This window comes from Bos mutus, chromosome 14 (genome assembly GCF_027580195.1).
Source record: "Bos mutus isolate GX-2022 chromosome 14, NWIPB_WYAK_1.1, whole genome shotgun sequence".
Classification (NCBI taxonomy): domain Eukaryota; kingdom Metazoa; phylum Chordata; class Mammalia; order Artiodactyla; family Bovidae; genus Bos; species Bos mutus.
Genome location: NC_091630.1, coordinates 14,110,906 through 14,125,765, shown reverse-complemented (window position 1 = coordinate 14,125,765; position 14,860 = coordinate 14,110,906). Strand labels below are relative to the sequence as shown.

At 47.4% G+C, this 14,860-nt stretch overlaps 1 protein-coding gene across 1 annotated transcript in view; it reads right to left on the bottom strand.

The window, feature by feature from the left end:
* PTDSS1 (phosphatidylserine synthase 1) overlaps window positions 1-14,860 on the bottom strand; it is a 67,599-nt gene that overhangs the window by 29,312 nt on the left and 23,427 nt on the right. The window contains exons 3-5 of the mRNA XM_070383001.1: window positions 12,990-13,034; window positions 10,183-10,307; window positions 2,973-3,131 (exon numbers count right to left, since the gene is read on the bottom strand). Coding sequence (XP_070239102.1) covers window positions 2,973-3,131; window positions 10,183-10,307; window positions 12,990-13,034 — 329 coding nt within the window. The remainder of the gene's footprint in view (window positions 1-2,972; window positions 3,132-10,182; window positions 10,308-12,989; window positions 13,035-14,860) is intronic.

Sequence of the window (14,860 nt, the reverse complement as noted above, 5' to 3'; positions counted from 1 at the left end):
ACCAGACACTTATTCAGAACCCCAGAATCAGGTAAGCTGTGGCAAGTGCTACAACGGTGACATAAATGGGAACCGCAGAGACACGGAAGAGATTCATTCTGAGAGATGGCAATGGTGGCAGATTTCTGGAAGGGAGACAGGCTGGAGCAGGGTGGTTAAGGACAGGAGTGACTGGTTTCAAGAGATGGAGATGAAAGTGAAGATATTCCAGAAAAGAGGCACAGTGAGATCAAGGGTGGAACAGAAGTCTTTTACAGAAATATTTCTGTCCAAAACAAAGGACCTGTTCGCTGTGTCCAGAGCAGCACAGTGCACTGCATGAAGGCTCACTTTTAAGAGAGTCTGAAATTATAAAGACAATGCCTGACAGCTATCTGGAAAGAGGCAACCCATAACTGTAAACCTCTGAAGTAATCAAATAAATGCTACAAATTAGAACTATTCACGAAAGCATTTCATAGACTGTGCACACAGGTGTGCTAAGTCACTTCAGTCTTATCCCACTCTGGGCGACCCTAAGGACTGCAGCCCACCAGGCTCTTCTGTCCGTGGGACTCTAGGCAAGAACGCTGGAGTGGGTTGTCCTGTTCTCCTCCAGGGGATCTTCCCGACCCAGGGATCGAACCCACATCTCTTACATCTCCTGCATTGGCAGGCGGGACCTTTACCACTAGAGCCATGTAGAAAGCCCTTTCACAGACTGCAAAACCACACAAATACAAGGATTCTGTCTTCCTGATGTGCCTGCTGCAGAGAAGATACACAACAGCTACTGTGTGTGAGGGTGAGGGGCCAGGGGCTGACCCGTGGCAGGCGGTGCACCGCCTGGGACTGACTCCGAGGTCCGAGCCATGACATGGAGCATTAACTCACATGAGGCAGAGAGAAAATTCTGCAGAAGCCGATGACACAGACCTGCTGAAACAGGACTCTGCCAGGGAGTGGATGTGGAGCACTGACATCCACCTGCAGAGCCTTTCTAGAGAGTACCGGGTTCGGGGGTGAGACAGCCTAGAAAGAGAGGAGTCGGGGGAGCTGGAAAGAGTCACCTTCACTCACTCACTATAGATCTGGGGGCGTCTGCCCGTGTGAGACAGAGCCCTGGGGTCTGGGTCTGGGCAGACATGGGCCCTGCCCTCTGGAGGCAAGAGGTTTAGCAGAAAAGAGACACCTGTCACGTATCTAACGTGGACCAAGTGTTTCAGGGGAGAAGGGCCGGATGCTCTACTTGCAGGGGCACCAATGTGAACCCAGCCAGTGGGAAGACGCAGGGCAGGGAGGGAAGAACTCAGAGGATGGCTTCCTGGGAGGTAAGGACACAGCAACTGTGCAGGGCAGGTAGCAGAGGGCAGGTGAGAGGTCTCGGGGAGGCTGAGCCAGCTAACACCCTAACACCGGCCTTCGTAGGCTGTTGAGTCCCGCCCCCATCCTGATTTTGCTTTAAGAGCAATGGACAAACAGGGAAGAGTTTGTAGTAGAAGCATGTGATGGGGTTGAGGTCTGTAAGGATCACTTTGAAATAGACAGTGTTGCAGGAGCAGACAGGAAATTCAGCTAAGAAGAGAGTAGATTAGATACAAGTGGGAGCAGAGGGATGACCTGGAGAGGTGTCTAGAAAAGAGGCGTCAGGAGTTGGGGATGAAAGGATGCCGGGGAACAAAGAAAGGGAAGGGCAAGAGGCCAGGGAGGTGAGGAAGGCCGAGCACCTCGCACAGGTCACACGGGGGTGAGGTCCTGAGGACGCCTGCAAGTCGGAGAGTGAGTGTGAGGTACAGGGGCGGGGACACGGGCGTGCTCACAGGCAAGCACCCCTGGATCCACTCTTGGCTCGGAGCTCCAGTTTCCACTGTTACACTGGGATACACGCCACCCTTCCAGGTCACAGGGAAGATTCTCGATGACTACAAACAGTGGCAGGCACTGTTACTCACTGAATCGTGGCCCCCTTAAAGCCCATATGGTGGAGGTCCTGACCTCCAGGGCCTCATAAGGGTGAGCTTATTTGTAAATGCAGTCACTGCAGCTGTAATTAGCAAGGTGGGGTCATCCTGGAGGAGGGCGGGCCCCTGACCAAGTACGACTAGTGTCCTCATAGAAGGAACGCTGCATGAAGGCACACAGGGAGAAGGCCATGTGGGGACAAAGGTGCAGATTGAGGTGATCTACAAGCCAAGGAACACCAGAGGCAGCCAGCAAACCACAAGCAGCGAGGAGAAGCCCGGGAAGCGGTGAACCAGGCAGACACCCTGAACTGAGGCTTCCAGCCTCCGGGGCCATGAAAGGCATGTTAATAGAAGTGACTGTCTAACCAGTACACTCGCTAAGTTACGATCAGGGCAAAGATGGGCCTGTGCACCATCACTGAAGAATAATCATAATCAAGAAATAACTGTACACACAGCCAAATTCTGTTCCCTGGGAATGATTAAGAATAATACAATAACTGAGCAATAAATGAACCAGTTCCCCGAATGTCACTTCACTAATAGTTTTTCAAGAATATATCTCTTAAATTCAGTAAATGAGACAAACTTTTGATTACTGAGATAGCTGAGCTCTAATGGGAATTCAGTTTCGGCTACAAAGCGGCCTGGATACACTCATACAGTCCCGAACACCACAATTCTATTTATCTCAAACTGGAAACTAGTTAGTGGGTGGAGCGCCTGTTAACTTCTCAGCGGAAGTCCTCATTACCACTGAATTGTGTTGTTTGGGATTTTAACTCCATTCTTTATCTTGATTCCAGTTGTTTCTCTTTAAGACTTGTGAGATAGAGCAGGCCTGAAGCTGACAAGGAGCTTCTCTGTGTGTTTGACAAAGGCTTAAAATATCCCTTGGGATTTAAATAGTTTCATGCCACAGGAGCTGGAGAATGGATTACGTGACTGCTGACTGACGGACTGTCTTCCTCCTACGTACAAACTGCCCACGCTATAGCATCTAGACAGCGGCCCACGCCCCCTTCTTACCTCGGTCAGCTCCCAGGTGATACTGATTGTCCAGCAGAGACCATAACTTCGGATCAGCAGGGCCTTCATGGCCCAGCCCCAAAAATGTCCAAAGGCAAATATATCAAAGTGGCTGATAATCCTCTCCCAGGTGATGACATGACAGTTCACAGCATACTCCTGTTTAAGATAAAACGGAAATAATTAGTAATGCTCTAGAAATCTACTTGCTTCAGGGTCTGGACAATAAAATGAAAACAACTGATGTGATCTTGACAACTAATGTGTGTCCTGCCCAATAAAAAGTTTTAGTAATTGAAGTTGTTTGAGGAAAACGGACAAGTATTAGAGTTTATACACTAGAATTGCTTTGTTCCGAACTGCAAAAGCTTAAATAAAGTGGGAAACAAAATCATTTTACAAAAGCTTAACCCATCCTAAAGAAATGGCATCAAAGAGCCCATGTCACTTGCCCACAGGGCAACTGTGTTAAAATCAGTAACAAAAACACAGAATCCTAATAAATAAAGAGTAAATAGAAACCCAACTGGTTTGGAAATTTAAAAACACACCTCTAAATATCATGGAGTTAAAAAGAACTCATAATAGAAATTTAAAATATACTCAGTATTAAATGATAATGAAAATATTACACATCAAAATGATGAGATACAAGTAAGCAGAAGTTAGAGGAAAATACACACTCTTAAATGTTTTTATTAGAAAAGAAGAAGAGCTGAAATATCCAACTTCAGAAATTAGAAGAAAGCAGAATTACTCCTCTACCCAACAATGTATAATACTGCATAATCTAAATATTTAAACACTATAAAGCTTTCAAGAATTTAGGTTCCATCTCTAATACCTTTTTCTTTTTAATATGTTTTGAAAAACTTTCAAATCAATTTCCTTTTATTTCTGTATTTATTACGAAAGCAGTTATCATATGACAACACTTCTCAGAGAGTTCTACATTTCCCATTTGCTTTTCCCAAATTAATCAGATAGGAAGGAGTAAGATTTCAGTCAGCTGGCAGAGTTCCTGTAAAGTATAACATTTTCAAATTCTAGAAACAATACTCTCTGAAGGAGCAAAAACAGCACTGGGGTTCCCCTCTCTCTCTTCTGAAATCCACTGCCTCAGATTTCTGAAGCTTTCTCAGAACAAATGCACTCTAACTTGCAAAGCTGAAAGGACATTTTTAAAAACTGTATTTTTTTTCTGATATGGGATGATGATGGTAAGTGGAAAATCTAGAAAAAAAGAGGGAAAAAAATCAATAGGGGTAAGTCAAGATAAGGCTTAAAAAAAGCCACAGCACTGCCATGAGATGACAATTCTCCTTCCAGGCTCTGGAGCACGTGCCTGTCACAGGAATCACAGAAGGACAGAGACACCCTGGGCCTAACACAGTTACTCGTTAGGTTAAGGAGGGTTCAAGGCCCGGTCAACTCCCGTTTCCGCAGACGCCCTATCCTCCTCTTTACGCTGCAGCGCGCTGCGGCGGGTTAGATAAGAGAGGGCTGAGTCCCATCTTCAGAAGGCTGCTCTGAGGGCAATCATGGGTTGCAGACCACTTCAGAGGCCTTTCTACTCTCCAGGAGAATATTTCTGTGCTTCAACAAAAGGGAAGGTACTCTGAAGGCACCACAAAGAGCTAAGTGTGTCTGTGGTGTATAACTATTATATTATCAAATAGTAGTTAGGAACAAATTTGCCAGCGGTCACATCTGGAAGATCCTGAGGTCGAGGTCCCGGTCGTGAGAGGGACACAAGACGCCACTGTTTAAGGCAGCTAGGGAGCACCCACAGGCACAGCCCTGGAAGCGGGAGGAAGAAGCGTGCAGTGAGGACTCCGAGGGCCGTACAGGGAGGAGGGAGCAGGGGGGAGCACGGAGCCCGCCCTCCCAGCCGACCCACCGCTGGCCTGGACGGCTCCACCTCTCCGCTGTTTGCCCAACACTAGACCAAACACCAAGTCCTGTTCACTTTACGTCCCAATGTGTTTCTTCTTCCAACTCAGTGCCACCGTTATTTCTTGCTTAGACACCTGCGATAGCTTTCTAAAACTATAAAATGTATAGCTGACACTCTGACCACCCACCTCCAGCTTAAGACTGCAAAGGTTTTAACGGGTCTCTCTGAAATCAGTTCTCTATAAATGAAATGATTTTGCAGATCATAAATCAGACAGTTTTGGGTGTGTGTGTGCTTGGGGGCATGTGTGTGTCTGGGAGCGTGTGCATGTTTGGGAATGTGTGTGTGTTCGGGTGTGTGGCTTTGGGTGTGTGTGTGTGTTTGGGGGTGTGTGCATGTTTGGGGGTTGAGCATGTTTGGGGGTGTGTGAGTGTATGGGAGTGTGTGCTTGGGGGTGTTTGAGGGTGTGTGTTTGGGGGTGTGTGCGTGATTGGGTGTGTGCGTGTGTGTGTGTGTGTGTTTGGAAGGGCAGCCTTCCCAGTGTGGAAGGATCTTGGGCCTCCTACCCTGCTCTGTTGCTCACTCCTCCCTAGGGAAGCTGGTGACCACGGAAGCAGAAAGAACACGTGTACCCACCCTCTTTAGGGTCCCCTCTTGGGAAATTATTCACATACAGACAGCACAGGCTCCTGTCAGCCCCCTCACCCTTGGAGGAATTTTTGTGAGTTGGGTTCTGCCCTGTGGGAGGAAGCCCGTGGATGTCTGATGGGACAGCGGAGCAGAAACCTAATTCGGGACAAGGGATTAGCACCGCCACGTGGCCCGGGTCTAAAGCCATCTGCTCCACTGAGCTTGAACCAGGAAGAAGTCAGCTGATGCTGTACACTCTTCTTTCCCGCATTTTCAAAACCAGACTGGAGATGGGGCATGATGTTCACTGACCCACTAAAGTATCAGCTGAGATCAGGTAGTTCCTCTGCTTATAAACCTTCAGGGTCTCTTAACTACATTCACAAAGTACTCCTACCTCCTGTCCACACCTCCCAGCCTCAGGAACGGCCCTCCTCTGCCTCTCATTCCTTCTCTCCTTTACTCTTGACTTATCCCAGGTCCCCAGTTGGAGACTCCATGAAGACTGATCCTTCTTCCTGAATAATGGCCTCGGACCCCTATTCTCCCACTTTGCTTGGCTAATTCCCACTCACTTTCTAGTTGTCAGCTTAGACAGCGTCACCAACTCAATGGACAAGAATTTGAGCAAATTCCGGGAGATAGTGCAGGACAGAGGAGCCTGGTGTGCTGCATTCCAGAGGGTCGCAAGAGTAGGACACAACTTAATGACTGAACAACAAGAATAAACATCAGCTCTTACAGAGGCGTTCCTTGACCTCTCAGAGTAGACAAGTTCTAATAGCACCCATATCTTTTTCTTTATCCCACTGCACTGTGTACTGAAATCATTACACTTTCTTGATTCTATGACACATCTTTTTCACATTTAGCATTCTGAGAATTGGGTGAATATTTCAATGTACTGAGCTTCCCTGGTAGCTCAGCTGGTAAAGAATCCACCTGCAATGCAGGAGACACTGGTTCGATTCCTGGGTCAGGAAGATCCCCGGAGAAGGGATAGGCTACCCACTCCAGTATTCTTGGGCTTCCCTGGTGGCTGAGCTGGTAAAGAATCTGCCTGCAATGCAGGAGACCTGGGTTCGATTCTTAGGTTGGGAAGATCCCCTAGAAGGGAACAGCTACCCACTCCAGTATTTTGGCCTGGAGAATTACATGGACTATATAGTCCATGGGGTTGCAAAGAGTTGGATGTGACTGAGTTGGATGTCACTTTCAATGTATTACAATGTTTGGTGCCTATTTCACTTTTCTCCTTCCAAGTCATACAAGTGATTGATAGGGCATCATACAATTGATGCTGACCCTATGATCAAGCTGAACATCATAAAAGAGAGACCCCTAGACACTGTGAGGCCCAGTGTGGTACACGGCACTGCCTACGAGCAGCCCTGCCATGGAAACCTGCCTGGAGTCTGGATCCCATCCAGCCTCTACATCTAACTTCCAGTTTAGAGGAAATACAGGGAGACAGAGGGATGCATTAATGATACCCTGGGAATGCAAGCTGCAAAATCCAGAAGTGAGAAGCTCCATGGAATAAACAATATAGTTTCTTTGACAAATAAACACTGATGTTAAACCAAAGCATGGAGGGACTGCAGACTAAGAGATACGAGAGCTGCAACAAAGGCGACACCGGGACCTTGTCTAGATCCTAATCCAAACAAGTCAACCATTCAAAACAAAAGAAGAGAGAAACCTTTATGAGACAACTGGGGAAGAGATGCGAACACTGCATACTGTTAACTTTAAGCAACTAAAAATAGCATTGTGGTTACGTTTTTAAAAATCCATATATTTAAATACTGATGTCTGATAATAAGATGTGTGTGTTAGGGGAAGCGAGAGGGTGGGATGAAACAAGATTAGGCATGTGCTGATAAAATTTTTAAAACTTATCAAAGTTATCTTAAACAATTCTCTAAGAAAAAGAGCCAGCAATTAATTTGTTTAATTTGCCTTTCTGTAGATTCTAGGCCCTGAGAGGACATGGAATTGGGAGCAGGGGGGTCTTTCCCCTGCTGCTCCAGACGACCCAGTCTATAAAGCAGATGCACTTGAAAGCTTGTCTGAACCTTATATCATATATTTTTGAACAGAATAAATATTTAGAAACATAGCAAACTTTTCAGAAAATTACATAAAAGACTGTCTCTCATAGGATTTCAGTGACTGCCCTCCCAACCCCAAGTTATAATATTAATTTTCAGGGGGAAGGGGTGTCTGCATTTCAACATGTGGCACCTGCCATGGATGAGAGCCAGGCATCAGGAGTAGGAACCAGTGGTGGCTGAAGGAATGGGGAGGGCAGAAGGCCCAGGGAACCAGGGACTAGAGGCTTCTGTCTTACATAAAGACACTTCTCACCACAAGTCCTAAAAAAGGAATGCGTGTCTCTAGAGCCATCAAGGAACAAGTCCTCAGAACTGTACAAGCTTACTTTAAGGAAGTAAAAAGTGACGAGGAATTAGAGATGGAGAAGACTAAGACCAGGCCAGCACCAGCTGGAATTCCAGAAGCTGAAAACTGCCTCTGGCTTTGCTTTGTTTGCTGAGAAAGAATTAGCCGGTCCTTGGAAACCAGATTTTAAATGCCAGTGTCAGCTCTTTGGGGGATTGTAATTATTGACATAACAATAGGATATCCCTGTGATGTTAAGTCGGAGAAGGCAATGGCACCCCACTCTAGTACTCTTGCCTGGAAAATCCCACGGGCGGAGGAGCCTGGTGGGCTGCAGTCCATGGGGTCTCGAAGAGTCGGACATGACTGAGCAACTTCACTTTCACTTTTCACTTTCATGCATTGGAGAAGGAAATGGCAACCCACTCCAGTATTCTTGCCTGGAGAATCCCAGGGATGGGGGAGCCTGGTGGGCTGCCATCTATGGGGTTGAACAGAGTCAGACATGACTGAAGCGACTTAGCAGCAGTAGCAGCAGTGATGTTAAGTTCCTAAGGAAGGTGGATGTCAAAGTGTTATGAGATTTCCTCTCCCCCATCCACTGTGAGAACAAGCCTGCTGCTGCTGCTGCTGCTGCTGCGTCGCATCAGTCGTGTCCGACTCTGTGCGACCCCATAGACGGCAGCCCACCAGGCTCCTCTGTACCTGGGATTCTCCAGGCAAGAACACTGGAGTGGGTTGCCATTTCCTACTCCAATGCACGAAAGTGAAAAGTGAAAGTGAAGTCGCTTAGTCATGTCCAACTCTTAATGACCCCATGGACTGTAGCCTACCAGGCTCCTCCGTCCATGGGATTCTCCAGGCCAAGAGTGCTGGAGTGGGGTGCCATTGCCTTCTCCAGAGAACAAGCGTGACACACCAGCAAATCTACCTGGAAGTTAGTTTATCATATGACCATTCTGACTCAGGAAACTCGTGGCAGGTAATAACTATAACCTGGCATATCCTTCCCCTAGTCTCTGTTTCATAAGACACCTGGGGGCATCAAACACTCGTTATCGTAACTGTATGTTTAAGGCACTGTCTTAAGGGCAAGTGTAGGTTTTGGACCCAGATGGATCTTAGTTTAAGCTTCTATTTCCTCCTTGGTAAAATGAGGATATGAACATATACACCATATGTAAGGCACTATATATAAAGCACCCAGCTCGGCCTGGCCGAGCAGACAATCCACAATCAACAACTGTTGTCAACCTCACTCTTAACTGTTACGATCAGCATCATTATAAACTGGAAGTCACCCTGTACCTTTCTCTTCCCTTAGAGGAAGAATCTCAAGACAGACTTTGCTCCTTGAGACTTTCAAATAATTTTTGGCCTTCTTATTTTTGTCTTTAACACATCCTTTTATAAAAGTTAAAGATAAAATCTGGAAATACCATTCCAAGAAGGGTCTGACCAATCTCGACTATGCTAGAATGATCACTTTTTCGACTTTTAGCTAACTCCCTCTGTACCTCGTTCCTGCTTGTTAAACAAGGACCCAACTATGGCCTAAATGTCTGTTCTTCTTTTCTGACTGTTGCTAGGTAGTTCTTCAACCTGTACTAAACATCAGGCCTTTTTAAAAATTGAAAAAGGAACAGTATTACAGTATAAAATAATCTCTTCACTAAAAGCCGAAGCCATTAGTCATTTTAGACAAGAACAAAGTTATTTATTGTGGCTTCATAAAAGTAATGAATGAAATGGCTTCCCTCATTACAACTTGGCCCCTTCGTGGCAAGCAGGGGGGAAGGATCGGGGCATCAGGGCTGGAGTCGGGGCGGAGGGGCTGCGGGAGACACTGACGGGCTGGGCTGCCACCACTGGAGGACTGGTGCGTGAAGCACCATGCTGGGCCTTCGTCTAGGCCACAGCAAACGTCCAAGGTAAGCATTATGTCACTTTACAAAAGAGGGAACAGGCTGCAGGTCCACAGCCCAAGGTCCCACAGCTTACAAGTGTCAGGGGCAGAGTTCCCACCTACGGCTGATGGTAACGCTCATCTCTTCCTACCACCCGCTTTGGGCCAAGAAAGGATTCACATTCCTGGACTGGATCACTCATCGTGGAAACAGGCACCACACCAGCCCACCCAGAGACTGGTGCCGAGGTTATCTACGTAGGAAATATAGGGAAAATTTCTATGTAGGACCAATTTAAGATATGAAGCCAACATTACCTCCTACACCCAAGGGGTCAACCAGCTTCTCTAACTCACAGCGGACAAGTACGTACCATGATGTCTGCTTCCCTTGTGGCATAGCGAAGGTTTGGGTCTAGCCAGTACATCAAGGATTTAACCTGCTCGAAGTTCAGGAAGAGGAGGAATACCAGGAACAGGAAGTAGAGCACGCTGAGCCCTGCAGGAAACAAGAAACACCCTCAGGTCCAGGAAGGGAGCCGGTGTCAGGCGGCATGATGCTTAGTGGCCCCAAGCAGACACTGGTGTTGAAATGTGGGCTGTGGGGACCCCTCACGTGACAAGCTGGCCTTTCCTTTGATGACAATTTGACACTCGGTCCTCATCTAGAAAGAGATGCTGACACTGGGAGCTGGAGGGGTGGCAGATGACCGGCGAGGGGGTGGATAAGAAGACCCGGGACTCGGGCCAGGACGGCAGGCAGAGGCGATCAGGTGGGTTCCTGGAAAGAGGGTCCATAGCCCGCATGTGGCTAGGAGCTGGCGGAGACGGGAAGGGAGTGAGGCCGCTAGGAAGGGACGGCCAGGGCTCAGGGCTACTGTGAAGACCACAGACTTGACCTGAAGTCAAAGGAGGAGCCCCTGACGGGATCCAAATAGGAAAATGAGGTGACCTGGAGAACATTTCAGGAGATGGCCTCTGGCCACTTGCATGGAGACTGGACTGGAGGCAGGCAAGGAAGGCCTGGCAGATGGCTCGGTTTGGGGTTTGAGGGGTGAAAGGTGGCCCAGGGTCACTCATCCCCCCACTTACACCCCACATTAACCCCTGTGGGCATCATGATACGGTCACACCACATCGTAAGTGGTAGCCTAATAATCGCCCATGTCATTTAAAAAAGAAAGTCAATAGTCTACCGTAAGAAGGCAAAAGCCTGCAAAGATATTTTAGAAAGACTTGAGAACCAGCCACCAATGGCTTTGTTACTTTCCCTCTTCTTTTCGAATCTGCTGGGATGAAAATGCTTGTGGAGGACATCTAGACGCTGTGATACAAACGACCTTGGACCACAGCACCCCATCCAAAGTGGGCTGGCACTGGTCCCCAGGGAGCCGCTCCAGAGGAGAGAGTGTCCGTGGCTGGAATGGAATCCTCTGAGGCGGCTACAGCGCAGGCTGGTAGACAGGGCCTCTCCTGGTCCTCGGGGCGGGGGGGTTGGCTCAGAGGACACAGCTGACTTGGTCGTGTATCCCAGGGCCCAGGGCGCATGTGTTTTTAGACAAGTCTATAGGATAGCCTTCTTATGTATTATTATGTACTAGCTACTTTTACTGGTACTTTTGACTGCAAATACCTCCCACGACACCTTCTCATTATGACCCTTTTGAAATAATTATTTTGGGATACAAAGAAAGTGTGGACCAGGAGGCCCTGTGTGAACGAGAGTTCACAGTTGGGCTTCAACATCCCCGAAGGCCTGAATATCATATGTAAAACTGTGTGTGTGCCTGTGTGTGTGTGTGTGTGTGTGTACACTGGGAAAGGGTCTATAGTTCTCATCAGGTTATCAAAGGGTTCCAGGACTCCAGGGAAGCAATAAAATTGTTCATTACCTAGAATGGACCATATGAAATTAGAAAAACTAGATGTAGCCATCTAGCTGAAAATGACTCACAACTTTTAAGTGGCCATATTAAGTCCATGAGCTATAAGTATAATACAACCAGAACTATATTTTAAGAAATGGAAATGAGTCACATACTTACCTGCAAAAAAAAAAAAAAACCCTCCCGTGGCATCCCCCGGCCCTTCCCAAGCCCTGTAGTCCCACCTACACCCAGCTCTGCCTCTCCTGGTCTGGCCTGCCTCTAGTATCTTCCTGGATCCTTCTCTGCAGGCAGGTTTCTGCTTAGGCACACTTCCTTCGCGCCTCCCATCACCTCCAAGTGAAAGCAGCTACTAGTCAGTGTCGCTTCTTGTGGTTTTAATAAACTTCCTGCCACTTGGAGACATCTGCTTTGCTCAGATTACTGATTTATTTCCCAGTGTGCTTGCTACAGCCGCCCTCCCTGCACCCGGCCTCTCCGCCTGCAGGCTCAGGGCCACAGGAGCCACCCACTCGGGACTCGGTGAACACCTGCTGAGCACACGACGGAGACTCACCACTGAATTCAGAGACTTACTTATGATCTCTGAAGGGTGAAAAATAAACAGACTTGAGCATAATCTCCATTTTAAGGGTCCCTTCGCATAAGATTGCCCTATCTGAACCTTGAATAACTTTTTTGGATGATTACTTAGGTAAAATGAAGCCAAGCCCCAAAGTTTTGAAGATTAGATTTAAATCCACTTGGGTGGTTTTACTCTTTGGACTAGAAATCAAGTAAATGTCATAAGAGACCCAACATGCATATGCGACGCTCATCACTAAACTGTAGTTCAAATCAGGGCTCTTTGCTAAGACCTCTCCTTTTCTGAGTTCTTTCCCACTTGCGACACCAGGGAGATTGCTGGGGTTTCGGTCCCTCCTGGATGCTGACAAGGCAAACACGCTCATACGATGCACCTGAGCTTCACTAGCGATGAGCCCCGTCAGGAAGAACAAGCCACACGCCCTCACATCAGATCCCGTGCATTAATGGACAGCAGTGTTGGGAGGCTGGGGCGGGGGAGGCCAGGCGGGGAGGGATTGAAACAGTTCACGTGTATAAGAATTTCCGCTGTCACCAGCACTTTATTTTGTAGCAAAGCATTTTAATAACAAACTGATACCAGGAACACCAAAAAGTAAAAAACTATTAAGTTTTACAGTAGAGCGGTAAGAAAAACTGCTCTAACATACAAGGAAAAAAGATCTGTTGAGAGTAGAATGGATTTTGAAACTGACTAATGTGCAACTCACCAAAGACCATTCGCCACAAGGCCGGATGAGGCCGGGTAAAGGGACCTGCGGAGATAACATTACAAGGTCAGAACAGACTACTTTCAAACCAAGACCAAAATAAAGATAGTGCTGCTGATTTCCACAGAGATAAGGGGTTAAAAAATCCTCTCTACTGTCAAAACTTTTTTCTAGGAAAACTCTGGGAGGTCAAAGTCTAGGTTGAAAGGTTTTATCTACATTGTAACAACTGTCCCCACAATTGTAACAGGCATGAATTACAACAGAGGCTTTTTTTTTTTTTTTTCCTTAAAGCTTTGTCTTCAGAATCAGATGATAATTTCCCATAGACACAATGACAGTGAGTAGGTCACCAGACCAGCCTTTCACTGCATGCAATACTTACTAGATCTGAACAAGAGATCTCACAGCTTTGTTCTGGACATCCTGTGTGTGTGTGTGAGAGAGAGAGACAGACGGAATCGTGTGTGTGTGTGTGTGTGTGTGTGTGTGTGTGTGTGTGAGACAGACAGACAAGACTGTGATGGATGAACAATAAAAGAGAGAAACACTGTGCTTGGAGTGTGTGTGTGTGTGAGAGAGAGAGACAGACAGACAGACAAGACTGTGATGGACCAACAGTAAAAGAGAGAAACACCGTGCTTGGAGGGTGTGTGTGTGTGTGAGAGAGAGAGGGAGAGACACACACACACACACACAGACAAGACTGTGACGGACCAACAATAAAAGAGAGAAACACTGTGTTTGGAGGGTGTGTGTGTGTGTGTGTGTGTGAGAGAGAGAGACACACACACACACACACAGACAAGACTGTGACGGACCAACAATAAAAGAGAGAAACACCGTGCTTGGAAAACAAGTGAGATGCGGAGTGACACAGAGCAAACGCTTGGAGCCGGGAACACGCGGGCCTTTGATCATGACTTCTGGTAACAAAACACCTCTCACCAGTTCAGATACACAGATACACATTTCACAAAACAGAAGCCAAAATTTCACAGGATGAAACTTACTACACGTGATATAACAATACGTTGCCTTCTATTTTATCTCATTAAAAAGAAAAAAAAAAAGTAATAGAAGATGAATGCAAGTAATCTGGGCCTTGATCCACTAAACTGATTTACCACTAACTGAAGGGTTACAGCTGGCAAATACTGACCACTGTTCTAGAGGGCCCCTGACCTAGTTTGGGGCTGCCCAGGCCTCCCTGCACTTGGAGGATTTCCAGCGGTGTGATCCCTTATCTCCAGGAGAGAGGCCAGAACTTGCGGCCCAGCCTCCTCTATAACCGGGTCTCGATCCTATAGCTGCACCTGTGCCAGGGAACGTCAGAGGCTGGGGACAGTGGAGGGAGGTATGCAGAGCGCTCCTCTCCCCGCTCCATCCCTGTGGTCCTGGCCGCCAGGGACAGTGGTGGGAGGCGCCAGGGACAGTGGTGGGAGGCGGCATCCCTCACGCTGGTGAAGCTGGCGCTGGGGACACCACAGCAGAGGCAGTTCCATTTAGTACGCACTGCAGACGTGACAGTAACACAGACTATGGTCAAGGCTCACTCATGGACCAGGTCTGGGTGATGCGCCAGCTCAGAAGTTAGCTAGGAGTGGGGGCCTGGCTTCCTGGCCCTCCCAGGATTCCTCCAGCTAGTTAACATCCGAGAACACGCGCTTGCATCAGCAGAGTCAGCTTCTGTTGCTTGTGACCTGGAATCCTCCCTGAAGCAAACACTACATTGTAATTTTTATTCTGTAACTCATTCCAAATGGCCTATTTCTTCTTAAAAAGGCTACACTGAAACACATTCTACCTGCTTTCTTTGGATGAACCAAATTCATATGAGGAATACTGACTCAGATTCTGGGTTTACATGT